Source organism: Peromyscus californicus, unplaced genomic scaffold (assembly GCF_007827085.1).
Source record: "Peromyscus californicus insignis strain IS unplaced genomic scaffold, ASM782708v3 Scaffold_9__1_contigs__length_137607984, whole genome shotgun sequence".
In the NCBI taxonomy this organism is placed as follows: Eukaryota; Metazoa; Chordata; class Mammalia; order Rodentia; family Cricetidae; genus Peromyscus; species Peromyscus californicus.
In genome coordinates this window covers 114,889,794-114,903,571 of record NW_026294617.1, presented here as the reverse complement: position 1 = coordinate 114,903,571, position 13,778 = coordinate 114,889,794, and the positions used below count along the sequence as shown (strand labels likewise).

Genomic DNA, 13,778 nt, shown 5'->3' with positions numbered 1-13,778 from the left:
GATGTTTCTGATGTAGAAGTGTCCTTGGTGTTCCTTGTGCTATTGTATGAGGTGGGTGTGGGCACACACACTCCTCTACAAATTGTGGGCAAACAGGACTCGGGAGAAGCTACAGTTGGGCCTCCTACCAAGAGTTTGAACCAATAGTCCAATCCTGGGTGGGTGGTCTTTCTAGTTCCTTTGGCAAAAACTGACCTGGTGATGCGCCGTGGGTGTCAGAGGTGCTGCCGAGTTGACACACTTCCTGACTGACAGAACAACCCTGCCCATGCCTCAGGCCCAGGGTGGCAGTGTCAGTGGGAGGAGCAACGGAGTTTCACTTCCTAGCTAGTCAGAGCCTCAGCCCCAGCAGGCTCCTGTCTCACTGAGGAGTGGTGTGTCCAGCCTGGAGCCCATCTCTCTCTCCAGCACCTGGCAGGGGGTCAGCAGTCAGAAGCAAAGGGACGAATGGGCAGAGCAGAACTTCTGGGCAGGAACATGAGTGCCGAGGATCCCTCAGAGCTGTGGGGTCAGTCGGATGGAGGAGCAGACCTACTCCAGGACTTGGGGTAAGAGCGCTTTCTTAGTGAGTGTGACTTGCCACTCCATGTCCACGTTCGCTTCGATCAGTGAGTGTTTCCAGTGTGGCTCTCCCCTCTGCCACCCCAATCTTCTTTCCGGCTATTCTGTTGATTTGTGGGAGCTTCCTCTTGGGGAGGGGGGTGCTGATTCATTGTACAAGTGTAAGTTTAAGTTATTTTTCTAGAAGTGAAAACGGTGAGATTGAGAAAATGAGACAAAAACCCACTGTTGGGCATCCTTTAACAACCGGGGCAGAAGGTGGAGAAGGTGGGATGTGTGAGTAGAAATGCCTGGTTTCTTTGATAGTGTTCTGGCTTATCATTAACGTGAGTTGAAGAGTTCGAGCGCTGCTGGTTCCATAAACAGAAAGGCTATAGTGCTCTGAGTAAAAGGGATTTTTTTTTTTCTAAAGAAGGAAGTGTGTGCAGCAATCTGGTTATATTATTATATGGTTCTTCCTTTTGACATGGCACTTGTGAGCTCTTGCATAGATGTGTAGAGACAGGGGTAAAGGCAACACAGCCTTTTAGACAGCCACAGTCCAAGAACAAGGGAGTGGCAGTTCTGACATGGATAGGTAGGTAAGCTTAGGTTAGGTGAGACCATCAGAAGGGAGGGAGCCGGACGACACTGCTCATCAGGATATTTAGTCAAGAAGAAAGGGCTACTCAGAGAGGATGGGGCACCCACACACTGTGCTTCCCAGGAGAGGGGAAGCTGGACTTGCTGTCTATGTAAGCAGCTGGAATTCCTCATCGCCGATGACATATGACCTGCTGTCATCTTGCAAAGGACAAAAGCGTGCACCAAAGGGTTTAAACCCTGTCCTTATCAGCCACATCAGTGAAATAACAAAGCTGAGCTGCACCTGCCCGAGGCTCCACCCTCCTCTGAAGATGGGTTGAAATCGCTGTCTACCCTGCACAGATTGTATCTCTTTGTGTTACGCTACTGTAAAACTTCTCACAGCACTCGGCTGGCTCAGCACGTAAAGGAAGGTGCTTGAGGCTAAGTCTGATAACCCGAGTTCTTTCCCTGGAACCATGTGGTGGAAAGAGAGAGCCGACTCCACAGAGTTGTCCTCTGACCTTCACATGAGTGATGTGGCAGGCAGGTACCCACATACTCATTCACACACACACGCGCGCGCACACACACACACCATGTACACCTATAATAACAAATTAATAAAAATTCTAAAAATAGCTCTCAATAACTCCATAGAGTCAAAGCTAAGGCCTCAGCTGAGACCTGCGCCCTCATTTGGCAAACCAGATTTGACCGCTAGGATCTTCAATAAAGGAAGCTCCTTATGTGGCCTTCAGAGTCCCAGAATCTCTTTGTGACTCTCTTCGAATCTGAAAGAGAAGAGGGTAAGGGCTCCTCTGAGAGTATCCAAACCGGGCTTAGAGGCGAGCAGTACAGCTGCAGCCTTACTGACCAGCTCATAAGGCATTGTAGCTATTTCTGCCCCCTCGGCCCACTGAAGGAAGAGACCTCAAAGGAGAAGTCAGACCCAGAAAACACTTAACACTGTCTCTTTAATTAAACAAATCCTAAAAGCAGGATCTATGCTTCAGCACTCTGAGCACACACAGAGGACACAATTGAAACCTGACTGTGCATCTGGGCCCGGCACTGATGCAGATTTCGGGACAGAATGATGCCACTGCAGGTGAGCCACGGCCTTCCCCGCCTGGGCAGAGTACACACCTGATATTAAGTCCAGAGGGCCCAAAGGAAGTGCTATACTTGGGTCCAGACTTTCCAATTTCAGAAGACCTGGACTTTTTCTTGAATGTCAAGAATTTGATTTCAGGAACAATGCAAACTTCAGTAGAAGAAACCGTCTAGAGTATGGGTCTCAACCTTCTCTGTGCGCAAGACAGACAGGGACATTTTTATTTTTATTTATTTTTTTTTATTCTTGCTTTTATGCCTGACACAAGGTCTCATGTAGCAGCTTCCAATTTGAGGGAAATGAGGATGACTTGAGTTTCTTGGTCCTCCTGACTCCGCTTCCCAAGGGCTGGGATTACAGGTGTATAGCACCGCACCTCAGTTTATGCAGGGCTTCCAGTATTCGAGGCATGAACTCTACCAACTCAATCACTTCTTTGGCTTTTGTTTGGTTTCAATTCTTGGTGCCTAGGCCGTGCATGGCACAAAAAAATGTCTGTCTCTTGGGTCAACGTTTCCTTCCTCTACAAGTCTCTAAAGCAGGACTGGAATTGAGAATCAAGGTCACAATGTATGTTCTCTGAAGCGTTAAGGACAGTTTTATCATTTATTTTAATTCTGGTAGGCATGCCCCTAAATCTTAAAATCACTAATAAGTTCTGGCATTCTGTTTGGGAGTTTGGGACCTTGTGGCTAATAACTCCATTGAGGTGCATTTCACATATAAATTCACCCATTTCAACTTTAAGGGTGTGATTGCCACTAGAGTCAATGTTAGTGTGTTTCACCTCCTTGAAAACCAGTAAGGAACACAGTTCATGTAAACATAACCAATGGTCTTCCTGTGTGGGGAACAAAGAAAGCCTTGATTTCTAGAATTGCCGTGTTTCCAGACACTGGCCAGTTGGAGCTATTTTCTCTACCAATAAACAAATAAAACTGCTGGTGATTTATGCTCCATCCTGCAACCCTGAATATTTAATCACTAGCAGAAGCCAACCCTTGCCCCTGGCAAACGGCACACCAGTGATAGGTTTCTCATAAGAGATAAGGGAAGAATCTTGGCAAGGACCTGTTGCCTCTGGCCAAATTCTGAGTATTAATGAAACTCAGTCTTTGAACCTTTAATCCACTTTGGTGATTCGTGATCTGTACCAAGCCTCCAGAATAATCCAGTTTTTTCAAAGCTCCATTTTTTAAAATTTTTTTTTTTTGTAATGGAGAGATAAAAGATGTCTAGGTTTAATGACATGAATTTTAAAATTATTTCACTGGGCTATTTCAGTGGTTAGATTTTTGTTGTTGTTGTTTTGTTTTGTGCGGTGCCCGGGATGAAACCAGGGTGTTACGAATTTGCCCCCAGGGTATCCCACGCATGAGAGGGGGTGGCAGTGTGGAAAGTCATTCAGTGGAGTTTATTATAATAGAGAGATGAAGAGAAAGATAGGAAAGAGAGAGACTAGGAAGAAAGAGAAGGGAGAGAAAGCAGAGGTATGCACACCTTGTGGGAATGGAGAGAGAGAGAGGGAGAGAGAGGGAGAGAGAGAGAGAGAGAGAGAGAGAGAGAGAGAGAGAGAGAGAGAGAGAGAAAGAGTTTTTCCTTAAAATGAGTCTTTTACTTCACGATGCAGGGTGGCCCCAAGGGGTGGGATTTCAAGGGGCGGGTCAGAATATTAACATAGAGGCCTTGTGTACTATATAGATGTAAAGAGATAATTTAGTGGAGGCATACACACACACAAAGGGGTGGGGGATTAACCTTGGTTCTTTGGTCCCTATTTTTCTTCAGGCTCAGGAATATGTAAATACTGTGAATTGAACCCAGAACTGCAGCAAATCCAGCCCTGGCCCTGCCAGCACACACAGGACTTTAGCAGAACACTGGCTGCATAGTCTCTAGGAGAGACTTGGACCCCATCGAGCCACTCAGCTCCTTTAGAGGGCCAGTCAAAAGCACTTACTTTCCTCCTCAGTGCATCAGTGAGCCCTGGAGGCTAGGCAAAACAAAGCTCTGTTTGTGCAGGAACAGGGCAGGCCCAGGGAGTGAGCAAGGCCAGCTTGGCTCTGTGGGACCAGCTAGGTCCACTCCTCCGCTTTCCACACCGAGAGGCACTAAGAAGCCCAGCACTCAGGCCACCCAGCTACAGCTCCCCATGTCAACACCCCAACAAGGCCCAGGGCCCAGGACCACAGGACTGTCCGAACTGCAGGGCAGGGGGTGGTGTTGGGTGAGCCTTGTGTCCAGTTTTCCAGGTCTTATTTGATAAGGGCTTATAACCCAACCACAGACACTCCTGCAGAGAGCATGGGCAGAGGAGCAGCCAGGTCACACTCCAGGTCCACCAGGACGCACAGGCACGGAGGGAAGGGTGGGGAGGACTGTGGGTCTTTTACTAAGGTTCAAAGACAGGTCTAAGGAAAATCTCCAGATGAGTCTCAGAGCTTTTAATTGACAGTAAGGCAGACAGATCCGGCTATCAAAGGAAGGTGACCCAGGAAGGACAGCTGTTGGCATGGCAACCTCTGCTGACAAAGATGAAAGCCTCCGCAGAGGTTAAGATGGAGGTAGACTAAGCTTCCCTATGGAACCTTGTCTGGAAATTCAAAGACAGAAGTGCCCTCTTCGTCCATCCTACTGGTAAGAAAAAGAGGAGAGACCCACTGTTGTGTTCTTTCTAAGAGTCCCTGGAATTCCTGCTTCCAGCAGCCAGGAATGCCCCATCCTGTCTCCTCAGAGATTTCATGGCCACTACTCCCTAGCCTCAGGCAAATTACACAAGCATTAAGACTCAGACCTGGGAGTTGGCTGATTTCAGTCTGAAGCCGGCTGGTACAGTGGTCCTTCCCAGAGTAACTTAAAGCCAAAGCAAAGATCTGATTCTTTAAAAATAAATGTTTGCACACACAGATACGTTCTCTTCAAGGACTGTCATTTTAATGAGGATGGATCAGTTTGGGAGACGTAAGCAGTGCAAAGCAGACATCATAGGTTATGATGTAACTCTTAGCTTCTGGAACGAGATGGCCTGCTGTACGGAGTAACATAGGGATTTTTTTTTTTTTAAATGAGAGTTCCCGGGTGGTGGTGGCGCACGCCTTTAATCCCAGCACTCGGGAGGCAGAGGCAGGTGGATCTCTGTGAGTTCGAGGCCAGCCTGGGCTACAGAGTGAGTTCCAGGAAAGGCACCAAAACTACACAGAGAAACCCTGTTCCCCTGTCCTTAACAATACTTGATTTGCAAAGTGGACAGTGCATGTGAGTACTCCCAGCACCTGGGATGCTGAGGCAGGAGGATTTGAGAGTTTGAAGCCAGCCTAAGCTAGTGAGGCCCTGTCTTTAAAAAGGAAGGGAGGAGGAAAACAGAACCTTTGTTGTCTCTCACATGTAAGAGAAAGTCAGAGACTGGGAAAAAAAAACACAGCAACAATCAAAAGGTCAGCTTTTTAGTAAAGGTACAGGTGACACATAATTTTGGCTTCACGACTTCACTACAGCTACTCATATGTGCGGCTGTTGCACTAAACAAACCTAAGAAACACACATGCGCACACACACACAGACAGCTTGATAGTGCTCAAACCAAACATTGACTGTGGACAGCGACACATGGATTTTATATTCAATTGTCACACACACACACACACACACACACACACACACACACACACACACACACACACTTTTCCCTAACCATTTCAAACTGTTCAACCATCCTTGGCTCTCAGTCCACACAAAATGAATGGTTGGCAGAACTGACCCTTGGATGGCAGTTTGCTGGCCCAGGAAATGCATAATGACAAATGCAATGAATCCCCATTACCAGGCAGCCACTTTGCAGGCCCTTACTCTGGCCTCCCTGAACACACTTATTCCAGCTTCACATGTAAGGAGTCTCAGGACCTGAGCAATCCAGCTGGCTAAAGTTCCAGAAATGTCTAGGTCCAACGCACATGCTTATGTTACAAACCAGGTAGCTTCCTTTTGTGACAGGCATTAGCCATGCAGCCCTACTATGCACCAACACTGTGCCATTCTCACACATTGCTGCATTGAGCCTTCACAGCATCACAGTGCAGTATTAGGCAAGTGTTAGGCATTCCTTTTGTAGATAAGAGATGGGGCCTTTCAAAGCCAAGCATACTGACAGGGTCGCAGACATAAGCAATGGGGCTGAGGAGGTGAGGAGGGGATTAGCCACAGCTAATGGACTCCCACTGTGCATTGTTGCCTTGTTGAGCCTACCAACTAAACAATAATGGCGACCATTCATTCTTGCAGGCTTCCCACTCATAACAGTCTCTCGGCCTTTGCCTGTAGGAACTCAGTTATTTCACATATTGCTGATGTTATCTACGTGAGAAAGTGCCCAGGTTTACAAAACCCACATGCTTGACCACAAAGACAACTTCCTAATTTTTCTCAAACTTCTGCCTTTTCACTAGAAGGGTACACTTTTTGGTTCACATGTGGACTAAAGGAAAAAGAAAGTTCTAGAACTGCTACAAATCAGCACAACTTACTATAAAAGGTGTCACTCTTTCTCTACTTCACAATAGATAGGTCATATGGACAGGCCAATATCCCAACAAGCCAGAACCTTACTGAATTCTGTGTATGTTCAATTTCCTGGGCTAGGAAAAAAAAACAAACAAACACAGAACAGGCTAAGAACATTATCAAGTCAGAAGTGTCAACAGAGATGTGACACCCAGAAGAGTGACAGGGCTCATTCTTCTGTGAACTCTTCTGAAATCTTGAATTCTAAAAGTGGAAGGCGGTTCTGCCGTGGCTGTTTGTGGCTGTGTAAGTAGTGAACTGTCTGGGACGTTTTGGCTCCAGCTAGTTTCCTCTTGAGCTGTGTTCTTCTTTTCCTCCCATGGGTGATTTCCTTCCACTTACAGATTTGGAAAGCTGCCCCACAGGTTCCTCACATTGGGAGGGCCTGCTTTGCTGCATTCTTTGAATCCATCTATTGAGTGAGGACATTGTGCAAGGCTGGAAGGATATGGAAGGAAAGCGTGGCCTGTGCAGAAGAAAAGTGCACTCTGTGCAAGAACACGCAGCGATGTGGGCTGAGGGCTTTACACTGCCTGTCTCTGCGAGGACACAGTATGGCCCTGGATGATGTTTGTCAGCTGAATAAGAAAATATAGCACTTTATAGGGGTGGGGTGGGGGAGGATGGAGGGGTCATGAGTAAAGAGGTAAAGCAGACAAGACTGGAGCGCTAAGACATCCCAGGCTCCACCTGGAGATCAGCATTCAGTCTGGCTTGCTCTAGCAAAGCAACCACCGGGCTGCTGTAGAATTTTACTTTCAGAAGCAGCCCCATGAGTTTGCTTTTTAAACCCAGGCTTGATTCCTGGCTCAGACAGCCTCCTGCTCCCTGCTTGCACTTGCCTGGAGCCCAGCTTGGTCTTAGCACCGCCCCTTGCTCTCCTCCAGCTGCTCTGCAGCAGATACCCCTCACCCCCACCCAACCCAAGCCCTACCACCTAGTGTCTGACTAAGTTATCTGTACTCTAAAAGATTTGCACCTTTAAAACGCATGCATGTAGCCATTTATTTTTATATTGGCATGAGAATGACTTGAAAGAATGCTGTGTTTTGGAGACACACATGGAATTATATAGGCCTGACAAATCATGATTGAAGGAGACTTCCAAACAATGGAGGCTTCCTCCCAGACTGCACACTAATACCTGTTTTCACAGAGAGATCCTTTATTAAGAGGGAAAGAAGAGTTAAGATGGCTGCTTTCTGACTCACACATATCTTCTGCTTTCTTCTTTGTTTGCTTGAGGGCTGTATATTTCTAAAGCCGCCTGGGTTTGGATTACTGTTCCTATTGTTCTGATTCACACTTGTGCCTTTCACATTTTGGGTTGAGAGTTGACACTTTGCAGGTGTCAGCGCTATCGTGTTCAGGGGTTAGGTCACCTACTTCTGTAGCTAGAGTTTTCCTGGTCCCGCCTGGCCCACGGTCAGGACAAATCTCTCTCACCCGCCAGTCCCACAGCCGCTCAGACCCGACCAAGTAAACACACAGAGACTTATATTGCTTACAAACTGTATGGCTGTGGCAGGCTTCTTGCTAACTGTTCTTATATCTTAAATTAACCCATTTCTATTAATCTAAAAGTTGCCACGTGGCTCGGGGCTTACCGGCATCTTAACATCTGCTTCTCATCATGGCGGCTGGCAGTGTCTCTCTGACTCAGCCTTCCTTTTTCCAGAATTCTCCTCCCTCCTTGTCCCACCTATAATTCCTGCCTGCCTACTGGCCAATTAGTGCTTTATTTATTAACCAATCAGAGCAACACATTTAACATACAGAACATTCCACAGCGTACTTCACCCCTCCTTTCAGAAGGGAGCCCTTTAAGAACAGGACTGTAGGCCATTCATTTACCTTTTCTATATGAGCTTTCAAAGAACGGGTGGATCAGTGTTTGTCGACTCAAAGCCAAGACTAGAACTCAAGGCTGCTGATGTCAGTCTAGTGATGTCACACCCTACTTACTTATCCTCTTCCATGCAAGGTGTTTTCTTGGTGAACTAAACCAATACAGTTGGAACCATGCAGGAGAAGAGATGGAATAAGGACCTACATGCCCATAACATTCCTTGAGGTTGAGGGCTCTTTCCTGCACCCATAAAAGTAGGTTGCCACTGGCAAGCATAGTCCTAAAACAGCTAACCCTGAACCAGTGCTTTCTGAGGGACACACCAGTGATCAGAGGAAGTACACAATCAACTTAATTTCCCTCAGAGACAGAGCCTTCTGAGGGAACCTTGGGTTTGGGATCCCTGACGAGTCAGTTTAGGCATCTTCAAGTTCCTACCCACAGAATGTCTCTCCCAGTGCACACAAAGCATTTCCTGTGTCACACCCTTTGGAGAAAGATGCTCTAACACTGCTGGATGCCTTGGGGACCGAACACAAGGAACTTGCAGTGATAGGATGCAATGTCCACCCCTCTCTCCAGTTAGTGTCTGTGTCCTTCAGCTGCTCCCAATACCTGTGAATCTGTCGCAGGGTCTGTGCTATGAGTTTCTCTTTGTGTGACTGCTGTGTTCTCTGCCTCTGTCATCTAGATGACTGGGTAGCTGTCCATGTGTCTCCAAGTCACTACTTACTGTTCCTGACTGTGCACAACACACACGCTTCTGCCTGGTTGTGTGAGCTGTGGGAAGGAGTGCTCTCCGTCTCCTTCTCTACCCCTCCCTTCCTCTTTCTCCCTTTCTTCAATCTCTTCCCTGCTTTGATTCCACTTGGAGGTCGGTCCTGATGAGAGAAGCCACGCCCCCTTTTTCTCATTCATTTTTTTTCCTTCATCTTTTGAGATTTGGGTTAACTATGTAACCTAGCCTGGCCTTGAACTCCTAATCCTCCTCTCTCACTCCCATGCCTGCTGGGATTACTGGCCTGCACACCATGCCCTGCTGGATCTCTGTCTCTTTGACTCCTGTGTCTCTCAGTCTCTGCACCTCTTCCTCTGTCTCTGTGTTTCCATCTCCCGGAACTTCCGGTCTCATTCCTCGTCCTCCAACAGCAGGTTGATCCTGTGGCTTTAGTTGCTAGGTATTTGCATTGCCTCTGCTGTCACCCATGTCTGTTTCCTAAAGCCTGGGACAACCAGCCTCATCACTTAGCTCTGCTAGTAGGATATATAAGTGGGACATTTAGAGCAGTGACGTGGAAAGTCCCAGCCATGCTGATTCCATCACCGAAAACTCCCTGCTGGAAAGACCGTGGGGAGACTCAGCCTCCCCCGGACAGTGTGCTGCACTTACCTGAGCTGTTTTTGAACTTCCTCAACCCTGTGTATAGCTTCTGCTTGCCTCTCTCTACTTGAGAAGTTAAATTCAACCCTGTGGGTGTGTGCATTCACATGCTTCTACAGGCAAGACCATCTTGTCTTGGGTATAGCCTGACTGTAATACCAGCTACAGCACCGAGAGCTCTTGAGCTAAATAAGAGACATCTTCATCCTACGCTGACACTTTCTGATGACAGAGAGCGGCCAAGAGCTTTGCCTTTCACGTGGTTGAAGCATCCAGCACTGACTGTATGTACAAATGAACGCAAATGAAATCAAGACCCCAGCGATTCAATGGAACAACTCAGGAGCGAAGGTCAGATCAGCCCAAGTGAAGACAGCTTGGGTTGGGAAAGCCCACTGGAGACCTCTCATGTTTTGTCACCACTGTGTTCACAGGGAATGGGAAGCCAAACTGTGGGTTCAACCACAGATCTGTGCCTTGGCTTTAGAGAAGGAGAGTGATACAACATTACACTTTTGTTGTTTGGGGTCTTAGGACCTCAGTGGGTGTCACTGTCATTCAAGAGTGGAAACAATTTTGAAACAAAGAAAGAAAATTGTTGAGTACTTATGCTAGCTGTTCAACTCCAGAGCCTTTTATCTACTTTCCTATAATCAGGGGTTTCTATTCCTGCTTTTGGTTCAAATGTATATCCCTTTATAACTCTAGACAGAAACCAAGTTCCGGTCACTGCTGTTTGCCAGGAAGGCAGGATGTGACTAAATATATTAATAATCCATAGGCATGGGGTGATAAGAAATTTTCTCACCAAGAAATCAATACTCTAGGGCTGAGGGTGTTGTTTAGCAGTAGAACACTTATCTAACATGTGCGAGGCTCTGGGTTCAACACCCTAGTATTGCCAGGAAGGGAGGTGGGAGGGAGGAAAAAGGAAAAAAGTATACCTTAAATGAGTATGCAAACCAGCAGTTTTTCTAATACTATTTTGCATTACTCCCCAACATGGACCCTGTGCTTCAGCTAGGCATTCTGCTGTCCATATGTGCCAGACATAAACTGACCCCAATGTCTTTGCTTGTGTGCTTTCCTCTTGAGATGTCCTTTCTCTCACTACCAAATAGAGCAAATATCTGTTCTTAAACCCAGACCACGATCATCTTCCTTCATGAAGCTTCCCTGGATCTTTCCTACTTTCCATGAGATCCAGTACCAGACAACATTAAGATGTCAGCCATGTGGGATTTCGGACTGTGCTAACCTGTAGATCCTTCTTGACTTTCCGTACTGAAACCCTTGCTCTTTTCTCCTGATGCCAAACATCAAACTCAAGCCATTAGGGCTCCAAAACTTGAAACTTGAAACTTCTTAGGATCAAGGGTCTTTCACATTCATGTTTCTCAAGTTCTTAGCACAAATCACTTGAGCCTCAACAGGTCAGGGGCCTGAGGGACAAGATTTTTATACATTTTTAGAAAGATCTCAGGTGTTGAAGATTTGGTTAGCCCATATTTTGAGTAGCAAGGCTCTGTATTGATTTCCAAACAACTCATTAGTGGTCTGGTAGTAAATTTAGTGGTTTAGATAAATATTTGTTCAAAATAAATATAAAAAATTATTGAAGTAAATAGCATATAGAAGGATAAATTTTTTTCTTGTAAAATTTTCTTTTTGGGGTGTGCTTTATTTTATAGGTTTTTTTAAAAAAGGGTTTCATTGTGTAGCCTTGGCTGTCCTAGAACTCACTCTGTAGACCAGGCTGTCCTTGAACTCACAGAGACCTGCCTGCCTCACACCACCTGGCTTGGGGATGCTTTTAACATATATACATAGGGGTGTGTGTGTGTGTGTGTGTGTGTGTGTGTGTGTGTGTGTGTGTACATGCAATGATACATACCATGTGTTATTTCAAAAGTTTTAAAGTCTGTTCTTCAAAGACAGAGCATAAATGAGACATAAACTTAGGCCAGCAAGTTGAAATAATAAAACCCAAGGGACAAAACACCTTGGTGTTTTCAGCACGCTGGAGCAGTCTCCTAGAAGGTTCTGGCATAAAAAGGCACAGGGATGAAGGCAGGAGGGGCTGAATTGAAGACGAACTTTCTGGATCCAGCCTGCCTGTGTTCTCTGTGGTTGCGTTTATTTCCTGCACCTCGCTGAGAGGCAGCTATGAAAACTATTTAGTGGGTGGGTGTTTCCTAATTTGCTACTGTCTCATGGAAGAGATAACACCACTGTTTCCTTCAAGGTCAGCTGCCAGCTCTGATATTCTTATAACCCCAGTGCGAATGTGCTGTTCAAGTCTGATTCGTCTCTGCTCTGTTCATGCCGTTGACCTTGAGACACAACTGTGAGAATGTGTAAGTCGTAGGGATTAAAGGCAACTATAATACGTTGCTTCTAAAATACTGTGGCCAGTAATAGTTTCTTGACCTTCTTGTTTCTTTAGAAAAAGTAAGACCAAGACGTGAAGTAGGAAAATAAGCTTTATTCTAAACTGCATAGCCTTATATGACCAGCGGTTAGGAGAATGTCAGGCCTATTCGTGATATATAATTTAGTAAAGCTTGTGGCTCGTTCACTTATGCAAAAGTTAAGGAATTGGTAAAAAAAATGTATAGCAGAAGATAACATCTCAATATATGAAAAGAAGGTTTTTCTCTCTGGATATTGTGACTTACCATTTCGACACGTGACAACCTGAAGTTTCTACTGGCAGGTGACCACACAGTTCCTAAACTAAACCAGTTGGAGCAGCTGGAGCCACTGAGGAAGAAATTCCAGTGAAAGCATGGTGTCTTCTCACAGCATGCTCGCTCTGCTCGCCACATGCTTGGGTCCAAGATGGATGCTCATTAGTTTATGTTTTCTCCTAACATTGCCCACTAGTCATCTGGTTTCTTACTGCACCTCATTCTAAAAGTATTCGTTTTGCAGAGAAAAATGACAGTGGGGAGCTATTTTCCACAGCAGGCTCTGTGTGAGCTCCCTCATGCAATTCTGAAGAGACAGGAGCAAGCTCAGGCCACCTTGTGTGTGCCCCACAGCAAGACCAGACAAACACGGTGCTGCTCCGTTTGGCGCATCGGAACTTAGCTTTTAGATAGAATTCAAAATGCAAAACTTAAAAGGTACTTGGAGGAGATGAGGGCTCTGGATGACAAAGGAAACAAGAGCCTGTGATAAAAAGAGAAGTTGAAGGTTTATGGACAGACAGAAAAGGGAATACCTTCCAGGCGCTTTCAGCGACTGGGAGATGTACATAGCAACTTCCTTCCACGATCTCACGTTTGCTCTTTACTGCTCAGGCTGACACTTCATGCCACAGTCACATCACAACAGATGCCTGTGCTGTTGACCAAAAGATGTTCCTTCAGATGCCTCCTTAACACCATCTCATCATGCTGGCATTATCTGAATGACTGGCCATCTGTGCCTCACCATCTCCAGCACCCTGGGACTGGAGATCCCTGCAGTTGGCAACTGCTTCTAGTACCTTACTTCCTGTTATATGAAATAAATGGAAATGCTACAAATTAGAATAAAAAAAGTATACCACAGCGGAGCATGAGCTAGGTATTGCTGAGTGAATCTCACTGCTTTGTGACGGTACCTAACCTGCTGAGTACTGCTGTATTTCACGGGTGTTAACATAAGCAGTTCTCACCGCTGGCCTGTGATGTACAGCTATTGTTACTCTGACTTTTGATAAAACAGAGCTGAGGTTCACACTGGGGAAACAAATTGCCCAA

The 13,778-nt window shown here is 46.1% G+C and overlaps 1 protein-coding gene across 1 annotated transcript in view; it reads left to right on the top strand.

Moving 5' to 3' along the window:
• The first annotated feature begins 321 nt into the window (after positions 1–321).
• Positions 322–13,778, top strand: part of Dapp1 (dual adaptor of phosphotyrosine and 3-phosphoinositides 1) — a 50,801-nt gene continuing 37,344 nt past the window's right edge. Inside the window, exon 1 of the mRNA XM_052731717.1 lies at positions 322–548. Within this exon, the coding sequence (XP_052587677.1) occupies positions 448–548 (101 nt within the window). The 5' untranslated portion in view covers positions 322–447. The remainder of the gene's footprint in view (positions 549–13,778) is intronic.